The following is a 13,203-nucleotide window of genomic DNA, read 5'->3' on the forward strand; positions in this document are numbered from 1 at the left end:
GGATAACACAGTGCCACCGAGACCCGGACGGCATCCCTAGCCGCGTCCTCAGATGATGAACTGTCAAGCTGCCTGGATGAACTGTCAAGCTGCTACGGACATATTCAATCTCTCTCTATCCACGTCTGCTGTCTCCACTTGCTTCAAGATGTCCACCATTCCTGTACCCAAGAAAGCAAAGGTAACTGAACTAAATGACTATTGCCCTATAGCACTCACTTCTGTCATCATGAAGTGCTTTGAGGCTAGTTAAGGATCATGTCACCTCTACCTGACCTGACACCCTAGACCCACTTCAATTTGCTTACTGCTGCAATAGATCCACAGACGATGCAATAGCCATCGCACTGCACAAGAGGAATGTGTAAGAATGCAGTTCATTGACTCTAGCTCAGCATTGAACACCATAGTACCCTCCAAGCTCATCATTAAGCTTGGGGCCCTGGGTCTGAACCCCGCCCGGTGCAACTGGGTCCTGGACCTCCTTACAGGCCGCCCACTGGTTGGGAATGTAGAAAACAACACCTCCACTTCGCTGCTCCTCAATCCAGGGCCCCCACAAGGGTGCATGCTCAGCCCCCTCCTGTATTCCCTGTTCACCCATGACTGCGTGGCCACGCATGCCTCCAACTCAATCATCAAGTTTGCAGTTGGCACAACAGTAGTAGGCCTGATTATCAACAATGACACGAGAGCCTATAGGGAGGTGGTGAGGGCCCTGGGAGAATTACTTATCACTCAAAGTCCACGATGAGCTCCTTTGTTTTGACGACATTGAGTGAGAAGTAATTCTCCCAGGGCCCTCACCACCTCCCTGTAGGCTCTCGTGTCATTGTTGATAATCAGGCCTACTACAGTTGCACAGGGCGGGGTTCAGACCCAGGGAAACCGCAGAGGGAGAAGGCCCCTATTCTCATCGACGGGACTGCAGTGGAGGAGGTGGAAAGCTTCAAGTTCCTCTGCGAACACATCAATGATCCCACCCACACAGTGTGCTGAAGAGGTGCAACAGCGGCTTCCACACGGTTAGGTAACCCTGCACGTTAGAAGCTGTTGCCGTATATACATAGACCTGTAATCACTGGCCACTTTAATAATGTAACACTAGTCACTTTAATAATGTTTACATACTGTTTTACTCATCTCATATTTATATACTGTATTCTAATCTACTGTATTTTAGTCAATGCCACTCCGACATTGCTAATGTTTATTTATTATATATTTGTTAATTCCATTATTTTACTTTTAGATTAGTGCGTAGTGTTGTGAACTGTTAGATATTACTGCACTGTTGGAGCTAGGAACACAAGCATTTTTCTACACCTGCAATAACATCTGCTAAATATGTGGATGTGACCAATAAATTGTGATTTGATATCAGGAAATCAGTCAATTGAAATAAATAATTAGGCCCTCGCTATGGATTTCACATGACTGGGCAGGGGCACAGCCATGGGTAGGCCTGGGAGGGCATAGGCCCACCCACTTGGGAGACTGGCCCACCCACTGGGGAGGAAGGCCCAGCCAATCAGAATTCATTTTTTTCCCACTAAAGGGCTTTATTGGAGACAGAAATACTCCTCAGTTTCATCAGCTGTCCGGGTGGCTGGTCTCAGACGATCCAGCAGGTGAAGATGCCGGAAGTGGAGTTCCTGGGCTGGTGTTGTTACAAGGTGGTCTGCGGTTGTGTGGCTAGTTGGGCGTACTGCCAAATTCTCTAAAACGGCGTTGGAGAGTTGGCTTATAGTAAAGAAATTAACATTAAATTCTCTGGCAACAGCTCTGGTGGACATTCCTGCAGTCAGCATGCCAATTGCTAATCTGTGACATTGTGTTGTGTGACAAAACTGCACGTTTAAGAGTGGCCTTTTATTGTCGCCAGCACAAGGTGCAGCTGCGTATTGATCATGCTGTTTAATCAGTTTCTTGATGTGCCACACAATGACAATTACAACAATACTGAATGATCACTTATTTTAACTTAATATAATACATCAATAAAATCAATTTACCCTCAAATAAATAATGAAACCTTTCCAATTTGGTTTAAATAATGCAAAAACGAAGTGTTGGAGAAGAAAGTAAAAGTGCAATATGTGCCATGTAAGAAGGCTAACGTTTAAGTTCCTTGCTCAGAACATGAGAACATATGAAAGCTGGTGGTTCTTAGGTTGTATTTATTATAGGAATTGTAGGACTATTTCTCTCTATACCATTTGTATTTCATATGTTGAATGTATTGAATGTTCTTATAGGCACTTTAGTATTGCCAGTGTAACAGTATAGCTTCTGTGTATTGATTTTAAGAAAGGCATCGATGTTCATGGTTAGGTACACATTGGAGCAACGATACGGACCCCATCAATTATGTGCAACGCAGGACACGCTAGATAAACTAGTAATATCATTAACCATGTGTAGTTAACTAGTGATTATGATTGATTGTTTTTTATAAGGTAAGTTTAATGCTAGCTAGCAACTTACCTTGGCTTACTGCATTCACGTAACAGGCAGTCTCCTCGTGGAGTGCAATGAGAGGCAGGTGGTTAGAGCATTGGACTAGTTAACTGTAAGGTTGCAAGATTGATTTCCCCCGAGCTGACAAGGTGAAAATCTGTCGTTCTGCCCCTGAACGAGGCAGTTAACCCACCGTTCCTAGGCCGTCATTGAAAATAAGAATGTGTTCTTAACTGACTTGCCTAGTTAAATAAAGATTATTTTTAAATAGGCAAAATCGGTGTCCAAAAATACAGATTTACGATTGTTATAACTTGAAATCGGCCCTAATTAATTGGCCGTTCCGATTAATCGGTCGACCTCAAATATGTTCTATGTGCGTTGTGTCTATGCTTCCCATTCTTAAGTTTAGTTTTTGCATCTTACTTTAGGTTTTGTACACCAGCTTCAAACAGCTGAAAATACCATTTTTGATTATTGAAAATATATTTCACAGCTGGTTAGATGGTACAATGATTATCTACACTTGTTTTGTCACATAAACTGAACTTTTAGAATTTTAACAACCAGGAAATGGCGGCGCAATTTCAGAATATTGCACCTTTTTAAAAGGCTTGTTAAGATTATCTTAGATCTGTGGACCACACTTTAATGGGTAGCTCAGAATTTGAGCTTTCTAAAAGTTGCATATACAGTGCATTCGGAAAGTATTCAGACCCCGTGACACATTTTGTTACATTACAGGCTTATACTAAAATTGATTTAAATTGTTTTTTTCCTCTCATCAAATCTACACAAGGTACCCTGTGGAGATGGGAGAACCTTTCTGAAGGACAACCATCTCCGCACCATTCCACCGATCAGGCCTTTACGGTAGAGTGGCCAGACGGAATCCACTCCTCAGTACAATGCACATGACAGCCTGCTTGGAGTTTGCCAAAAGGCACCTAAAGACTCTCAGAACATGAGAAACAACATTCTCTGGTCTGGTGAAACCAAGATTGAACTCCTTGGCCTGAATGTCAAGCGTCATTTACATTTACATTTAAGTCATTTAGCAGACGCTCTTATGTCTGGAGGAAACCTGTTACCATTCCTACGATGAAGCATGGTGGTGGCAGCATCAAGCTGTGAGGATGTTTTTCAGCGGCAGAGACTGAGAGACTAGTCAGGATCGAGGGAAAGATGAACGGAGCAAAATACAGAGATCTTTGATGAAAACCTCGGACATTATTTAGACATTTCATATCAAGAGAATTCACGTGTGTAACCAAATCTCAGACAATAGATACTTCAAAATTGTTTTATTTGTGTGCCCTTTAAGGGGCATCCTTTCAAACCTGGTAAAAATCCACTAAAACCCAAAATCGAAAGACCCCACACAATAAATAAAACACAGTATTAACACCACTAACAAATATTCAATAACAGGTGGGTTGTGTGTGGGTGCTGGAGTGTGTAGGGTAAAAACAAAAGAAATGGCCAGGCCTTATTTAATTTGGGAGCTCCCTTAACAGTGGCATCTGGGTACCTTTTATACAGTATAGTACACAGTCTCAATAACTTCTCTCCTAAGGCCCCTGCCTCAGGAAGCCTTTCAAAGGGAGAGATGCACAATCATTGGTAAACATGTATAAAAAATATTTGGTAGCAGACATTCCACCAGTCCTGGAAGAAAGAAAATAAACACTTAGTTTTCACTATGCTACATTTTAATCGGTCCTAAACATTCTTAATCGAGGTTACTGCTCTTTGGTAGGAAGTCTTGATTAGACCATGTGTGTACAGAATCATACTTCAGACACATCAGATGATAGTGTCCTGTTAAGCGGCATAGACACCTATTCTTCTCACCATACAATTAGTGAATAGCCTTCTCACCTTCTATGTGTTTGTTCAGTTTTATGAATAATTATTTTTTATAGAGATTTATTTATTAATTGATTTACACAAACAACATTTTCCATCACAATAGACGTGTGTGCCTTTCCAAATCATGTTCAATCAATTGAATTTATAACGGGTGGACTCCAAGTTATAGAAACATCTCTAGGATGATCAATAGAAACAGGATACACCATAGCAAAGGGTCTGAATACTTATGTAAATAAGGTATTTAAGTTTTTTTTTTCTTTTTTTTTTCGTTTTTTAATACTTTTGTAAAAATGTCTAAACCTGTTTTCACTTTGTCATAATGGGGTATTGTGTGTAGATTACATTTTTATTTAATCCATTTTAGAATAAATCTAATGTAACAAAATGTGGGAAAAGTCAAGGGGTCTGAATACTTTCCGAATGCACTGTACACCACTGTCAATAAAGCATATGGAGGCTCTTTTCTTTATGATCTGATGTGGGTTTTGCAATTTAGTAACATATTATCATGTATTATCCAAAGTCCCTAGAACCACAGTGATACTGTATCTTCTTAACCCTTGAAAGTGTGACCAGATGAACTTTGTCATTTCTGACAAAAATACTACTCATCTGAGTTGAGTACAGTTCTACAGTAGATTTGGGTCAATACTTAGCTTTGGTGACGTAATCGCAACAGGGTTTCCCATTAAGGGGACATTTTACTTCAGGTGTCAATTAGCCAATGTGTTGTATGTGAAGATGACCCGCTGACCTTTCAATATGTCGGGACTACGTCAACTAATAATTTTGTGCGACGTGGGGGGAAAATGCATGTGTATCGTAGTTGTCGTCATATTTTCCAATCTACTTTCAATATTATGTGTGTGTTCTCCTTTCCCCAGTGCTAACTTGTCCAAAGCAGCGTGGGGGGCTCTGGAGAAGAACAACACGCAGGTGATGGTCCGGTCATACGAACTGGGAGTCCTCTATGTGCCCTCTGCCTTCGTAAGTAACACACACTCGCACACACACATTGATGTCCAAGGGAGATGTGCTTTTGAGTTATGCACATGGATCATAAATTAGGATACTTGATTCTAGGGCTCGGTAAACATACTCCATTTATGTACATGTAATAATGAATGTCTCCACTATCCTCCATATGTAGACAGAGGGGGCTTCCAACACACCACACACACACATACAGTGTAATTTGTTCCTTGCCTTAGAATTACCTCAACAGTTGCTAAGCAACATGATGGTTGTGGAGGTGACACTGGTTTAGAGGGCCAGAGCTTCAACATTGACCTGACCAGAACAAAGCGCCTAGCCCCCACTATTGGAGTACTTCCTGGTTTTCCCCTAGAAAGAAATGAAAGCATTTATGAAAGAATATAGCTAGTCATCACATCATTTCTGACATTCAGGGACACCATTGAGAGTAACACCTCAGACCTCAGATGTGACTCGAGTAGGGACAGTCGCACAAAGACTTCTTGCTTGAAAAGACAAGTTTGTGTATTTTTCTATTTAAAAGAACGAGGTCCATTTAATAAGACGCTAGGCAGGTTAGTGTAACCATGACATCCTTCACTTGGCGCTGTGTTCTACTCTTTATTTTTTTCTCCCTTGGTCTTTGTGACTATTCTGTTCGTCTTTCTCCCGATGAGGTCGTTCTGTTCTCTGGGACAAAAGCCGACTGTCCCTGTCCTTGATTTGATGTAGCATCAGTACAGCACAACTTGTGTGGGTTTGAGGGTGTCTGTCTGCCTGCCTGCCTGCCTGCCTGTTGGTCTTCACGGGTGGATGGACAGACAGAATGATCAGCTTTAATATGGCAGCTAGATTGTAGCTTCCATCAATGTTACTGTCTGCAGTTTGCGTTGCTCTGTAAAGGGAGTAGTTCACAGCGTTGTACAAGAGCTTTGGTTTCTTTCTTTCAATTTCTCGCATGGAATAGCCTTCAATTGTCAGAAATGTCTTGGTTTCTGGCCATTTTGAGCCTGTAATCGAACCCACAAATGCTGATGCTCCAGATACTCAACTAGTCTAAAGAAGGACAGTTTTATTGCTTCTTTAATGAGGAGAACAGTTTTCAGCTGTTCTAACATAATTGTAAAAGGGTTTTCTTATGATCAATTAGCCTTTTAAAATGATAAACTTGGATTAGCTAACACAGTGTGCCATTGGAGCACAGGAGTGATGGTTGCTGATAATGGGCCTCTGTACGCCTATGTAGATATTCCATTAAAAATCAGCCGTTTCCAGCTACACTAGTCATTTACAACATTAACAATGTCTACACTGTATTTCTGATCTATTTTATTTTAATGGACAAAGAGATGTGCTTTTCTTTAAAAAAACAGGACATTCCTAAGTGACCCCAAACCTTTGAACGGTAGTGTGTGTCTGTGTGTGTATATAAACTCAGCAATAAAGAAAAGCCCTCTCACTGTCAACTGTTTATTTTCAGCAAACTTAACATGTTATGTTCATACAAATATTTACACAAGATTCAACAACAGACATAAACTGAACAAGTTCCACAGACATGTGACTAACAGAATTGGAATAATGTGTCCCTGAACAAAGGGGGGGCAAAATCAAAAGTAACAGTATGGTGTGGCCACCAGCTGCATTAAGTACTGCAGTGCATCTCCTCCTCGTGGACTGCACCAGATTTGCCAGTTCTTGCTGTGAGATGTTACCCCACTCTTTCACCAAGGCACATGCAGGTTCCCAGACATTTCTGGGGGCAATGACCCTTGCCCTCACCCTCCGATCCAACGGGTCCCAGACGTGCTCAATTTGATTGAGATCCGGGCTCTACGCTGGCCATGGCAGAACACTGACATACCTGTCTTACAGGAAATCACGCACAAAATGAGCAGTATGGCTGGTGGCGTTGTCATGCTGGAGGGTCATGTCAGGATGAGCCTGCAGGAAGTGTACCACATGAGGGAGGAGGATGTCTTCCCTGTAACGCACAGCATTTAGATTGCCTGCAATGACAACAAGCTCAGTCCGATGATGCTGTGACACACCGCCCCAGACCATGACGGACCCTCCACCCTGCTCTAGAGGACATGCCTCGGTGTAACGCTCATTCGACGATGAACGCGAATCCGACCATCACCCCTGGTGAGACAAAACTGCGACTCGTCAGAGAAGAGCACTTTTTGCCAGTCCTGTCTGATTCAGCGACGGTGGGTTTGTGCCCATTGGCAATGTTGTTGCCAGTGATGTCTGGTGAGGACCTGCCTTACAGGCCTACAAGCCCTCAGTCCAGCCTCTCTCAGCCTATTCCGGACAGTCTGAGCACTGATGGAGGGATTGTGCATTCCTGGTGTAACTCGGGCAGTTGTTGTCATCCTGTACCTGTCCCGCAGGTGTGATGTTCCTATGTACCGATCCTGTGCAGGTGTTGTTACACTTGGTCTGCCACTGCGAGGATGATCAGTTGTCCGTCCCGTCTCCCTGTAGCGCTGTTTATGGCGTCTCACAATACGGACATTGCAATTTATTGCCCTGGCCACATCTGCAATCCTCATGCCTCCTTGCAGCATGCCTAAGGCATGTTCACGCAGAAGAGCAGGGAACCTGGGATTCTTTCTTTGGGTGTTTTTCCAGAGTCAGTAGAAATGCCTCTTTAGTGTCCAAAGTTTCTCATAACTGTGACCTTAATTGCCTACCGTCTGTAAGCTGTTAGTGTCTTGATGACCGTTCCACAGGTGCATGTTCAGTAATTGTTTATGGTTCATTGAACAAGCATGGAAACAGTGTTTAGACCCTTTACAATGAAGATCTATGAAGTTATTTGAATTTTTTATCTTTGAAAGACTGGGTCCTGGAAAAGGGACGTTTCTTTTTTTGTTGAGTTTATGTATGTGTATCTTTTTTAAAATGACATTTTCCTTTATCATTTTCCGCAACCCTACCACCCCTCACCTAATTGGCGTAAACTAATAAACGACAACACTTAGGCTTCTACTTCCAGCTTATGCATACTATATACATTTTACGGACACAATCTAATTTACATTAGTTATATTTTGTTTGTTTTTTGTCCTGGCCTTCCTCTAAGTTCCAATTCTCCCATCTATTTCTGATATCCATCCAGTTTGATTTCTATTTGCCATATATTTTTAACTGTGCTATTTCACAAACATTTTGAACCTATATACATTTTACAGACACAGTATATGTTACGTTGGTTATCTTGTTGTTAGTAGTCCCACCATTCAGCTCCATTCAACCACTCCCATTTACTTCTTCGGGGATCGGTGTCCCTTCCACTGGACGGTTGAGCTGACGTAGGCTAATGCAGGTTTGATGTTGCAAGTAACAAGAAACTTTCCAAGGACATAGACATATCTGAAATTGGCAGAAAGCTTAAATTCTTGTTAATCTAACTGCACTGTCTAATTTACAGTAGATATTACAGTGAAATAATACTATCCTATTGTTTGAGGAGAGTGCACAGTTTTGAACAAAGTTATTAATACACAAATTAGGCAGTTCTGATCATAATGTTGAACGAAAATACAATGGTTCATTGGATCAGTCTAAAACTTTGCACATACACTGCTGCCATCTAGTGGCCAAAATCTAAATCGCACTTGGGCTGGAATAATACATGATGGCCTTTCTCTTGCATTTCAAAAATGATGGTACAAAATAAAATGTTGTCTTTGTTTTTCTTTGTACTATCTTTTACCAGATCTAATGTGTTTTATTCTCCAAGATACCTTTAACATTTCCACAAACTTCAATGTGTTTCCTTTCAAATGGTACCAAGAATATGCATATTCTTGCTTCAGGACCTGAGCTACAGGCAGTTAGATTTGGGTATGACATTTTAGGGGAACATTTTTTTTTAAAAGGGGCTAAACCTTAATTAATTAACACCATCCATATTGGATTTATACTTGCCATATATTTTTCAACAGTGCTGTGATGCTTCACAAATGTACTGAACCTTTCTATTCTCATAGTTTCTACAGATTGTAAATTAAAGAAGTTTTTGCATACATATTTTTGATCGATTGACTGACTTTTCAAAAACATTGTATTGCTATCTGCAGAGTTAGCTCCAGGTAAATGTTGCAATTCTTCAGCCATTCATGGACCTGTGACCAAAAACGAGCTTCATATGGACAGTACCAAAAACATTATCTAATGACTTCACAGCAAAATCTGCAGATATGGGAAGGTTGTATCCCCCATATAAATAATATTCTATTGGTTGCAAGAATTTTGTATAATTTAAATCCGGCTTTGTTTTGAATGTCAATTCATAAATCATGTGCCATGGAATCCGTACATCGAAAATCACTTCCCAACTATTTTGCAATCTATATGGCACAGCTTGTCAATTTTTTGGACCTTAAATGAAACTGGTTTACATTTTTATTTATCACAATTTTCTTTGACCAATTTTGGTCTTTTAATGCAGGGCCGACAGACAAGTTCCTTACTTGTTCCCCCTTCCACTTGCCTTTTACTATTTTTTACGGTAATGCTGCAATTAGTTGGTTGTAATTTTGGGTAGAGCAGACATTTCCATATATTTGTGTTAGCTGCATGTGTGACATTTTATTTTACCTTTATTTAACTAGGCAAGTCAGTTAAGAAAAAATTCTTATTTACAATGAAGGCATAGGAACGGTGGGTAAACTACCTTATTTAAGGGCTGCCTTGTTCAGCTTGGGGATTCGATCTTGCAACCTTTCGGTTACTAGTCCAACGCTCTAACCACTAGGCTACCTGCCGCCCCTACATGACTCCACCAGTCCTATTTATGATATATTTTACAACTAACTTTTTTAAACGTTATCGAAAAATGTATATTTTTTAATCAATTAGTACAGTGGAGAGAACAAGTATTTGATACACTGCCGATTTTTCAGGTTTTCCTACTTACAAAGCATGTAGAGGTCTAATTTTTATCATAGGTACACTTCAACTGTGAGAGACGGAATCTAAAACAAAAATCCAGAAAATCACATTGAATGATTTTTAAGTAATTCATTTGCATTTTATTGCATGACATAAGTATTTGATACATCAGAAAAGCAGAACTTAATATTTAGTACAGAAACCTGTGTTTGCAATTACAGAGATCATACGTTTCCTGTAGTTCTTGACCAGGTTTGCACACTGCAGCAGGGATTTTGGCCCCCTCCTCCATACAGACCTTCTCCAGATCCTTCAGGTTTCGGGGCTGTCGCTGGGTAATTCGGACTTTCAGCTCCCTCAAAAGATTTTCTATTGGGTTCAGGTCTGGAGACTGGCTAGGCCACCACAGGACCTTGAGATGCTTCTTACAGAGCCACTCCTTAGTTGCCCTGGCTGTGTGTTTCGGGTAGTTGTCATGATAGAAGACCCAGCCACGACCCATCTTCAATGCTCTTACTGAGGGAAGGAGGTTGTTGGCCAAGATCTTGGGATACATGGCCCCATCCATCCTCCCCTCAATACGGTGCAGTCGTCCTGTCCCCTTTGCAGAAAAGCATCCCCAAAGAATGATGTTTCCACCACCATGCTTCACGGTTGGGATGGTGTTCTTGGGGTTGTACTCATCCTTTTTCTTCCTCCAAACACGGCGAGTGGAGTTTAGACCAAAAAGCTCTATTTTTGTCTAATCAGACCACATGACCTTCTCCCATTCCTCCTCTGGATCATCCAGATGGTCATTGGCAAACTTCAGACAGGCCTAGGACATGTGCTGGCTCGAGCAGGGGGGCCTTGCGTGCGCTGCAGGATTTTAATCCATGACGGCGTAGTGTGTTACTAATGGTTTTCTTTGAGACTGTGGTCCCAGCTCTCTTCAGGTCATTGATCAGGTCGTGCCGTGTAGTTCTGGGCTGATCCCTCACCTTCCTCATGATCATTGATGCCCCACGAGGTGAGATATTGCATGGAGCCTCAGACCGAGGGTGATTGACCGTCGTCTTGAACTTCTTCCATTTTCTAATAATTGCGCCAACAGTTGTTGCCTTCTCACCAAGCTACTTGCCTATTGTCCTGTAGCCCATCCCAGCCTTGTGCAGGTCTACAATTTTATCCCCAATGTCCTTACACAGCTCTCTTGTCTTGGCCATTGTGGAGAGGTTGGAGTCTGTTTGATTGAGTGTGTGGACAGGTGTCTTTTATACAGGTAACAAGTTCAAACAGGTGCAGTTAATACAGGTAATGAGTAGGGAACAGGAGGGCTTCTTAAAGAAAAACTAATAGGTCTGTGAGAGCCGGAATTCTTACTGGTTGGTAGGTGATCAAATACTTATGTCATGCAATAAAATAAGATTTTCTGGATTTTTGTTTTAGATTCCGTCTCTCACAGTTGAAGTGATAATGATAAAAAATTACAGACCTCTACATGCTTTGTAAGTAGGAAAACCTTCAAAATCGGCAGTGTATCAAATACTTGTTCTCCCCACTGTATATTTGAGTTTAACCATTATTTGTTGTATTATTTGCTCTGTCTTTTCTGGTGGATTAAACTGAAATTGCAACCAACTTTCTATGGCTTGTTTAAAAATATATATATTTTGGGGAGATTTTGTTTTCAAATTACCGAAAGTGAGAGGTTGTAATCTGAATAAAAGGACAAAGGCCATTCTTGAACATGGGGTGAGACATTCTTACTAATTTGCTAGAGAACCAGTTCGGATTTAAGTATAACTTTTGTATGACTGACGCCTTTAGTGAGAGGTTTAATGCTTTAATATTTATTCATTTCTGCCCTCTGTCATTTTTATTATATAAATAGGCCCTTTTAATTGTGTCTGGTTTGACGTTCCAAATCCAAAACATTTTTTGCTTATATAATTTAAAAAAACAGATCGCTATAAGCAAATAGGTATACTGTCATATGACTGAAGAGTTAATCAGGGTGATTTTTCCACAAATAGACATGTTTTTTCCTTTCCATGGTAGCAACATCTTATATAATTTTGCCACCTTTCTATAAAAATGTATTGGAGTGAGATCATTTCTTTCTTTCGGGATTTGTATACCGAGTATGTCCACATCCTCGTCAGACCATTTTATTGGTAAACTACACGGTAATGTAAAAGTTGTTTTTTTTTGTGATCCAATACGTAATATAGTACACATAATTTGGTTTTAATCTAGAGAGTTTAGAAAAAATATCTAGATTCTTAATAAGGCTGTGGGGGGATCCTAATTGTGGATTTAAAACAAAACAATTATCAGCGTACAATGACACCATTGTTTTTAAGCCCTGGATTTCAAATCCCTGGATTTCAAATCCCTTAATACTATTGTTTGATCTGATTTTAATAGCTAAAATTTCTATGGCAATGATAAATAGATATGCCAATAGTGGACAACCTTGTTTTACTCCTCTTGACAGTTTACAACTCTGAGTAGTAGCCATTATTGACTATTTTACACTTAGGGTGAGTATTTTGAAAGAGATTCTCCAAAATTTAAATATTCCAGGCTTTTATATATAAACTCCAGTCATACTTTATCAAAGGCCTTTTTGAAAGTCAGCTATGAATACCAGGGCTGGTTTCCCAGATATTTCATAGTGTTCTATTGTTTCCAGTACATATTATCTCCAATATATCGTCCATGTAAAAAAAACTGTCTGATTTAGGATGAATAATATCCGACCATACCTTTTTTTAAATTCTATGCGCTAAGCATTTTGCTATAATTTTTGCATCACAACAGTGAAGTGTAAGAGGCCTCCATTCTTTTTAGATGGACTGGGTCTTTATATTTACCACTTGGAATCTGTTTCACTAATAATGAAATCAGACTTTGTTGAGTGTCTGATAATCTACCATTTACGTAGGAGTGGTTTAAACATGCTAATAACGGTCCTCTGAGAATATCAAAAAAAGGTTGGTATGC

The 13,203-nt window shown here is 40.5% G+C and overlaps 1 protein-coding gene across 1 annotated transcript in view; it reads left to right on the forward strand.

Moving 5' to 3' along the window:
- The window catches only part of tdp1 (tyrosyl-DNA phosphodiesterase 1), a 67,266-nt gene that overhangs the window by 29,835 nt on the left and 24,228 nt on the right, over positions 1-13,203 (forward strand). The window contains exon 14 of the mRNA XM_064927573.1: positions 5,220-5,322. Within this exon, the coding sequence (XP_064783645.1) occupies positions 5,220-5,322 (103 nt within the window). The remainder of the gene's footprint in view (positions 1-5,219; positions 5,323-13,203) is intronic.

This window comes from Oncorhynchus masou, chromosome 21 (genome assembly GCF_036934945.1).
Source record: "Oncorhynchus masou masou isolate Uvic2021 chromosome 21, UVic_Omas_1.1, whole genome shotgun sequence".
Taxonomy (NCBI): domain Eukaryota; kingdom Metazoa; phylum Chordata; class Actinopteri; order Salmoniformes; family Salmonidae; genus Oncorhynchus; species Oncorhynchus masou.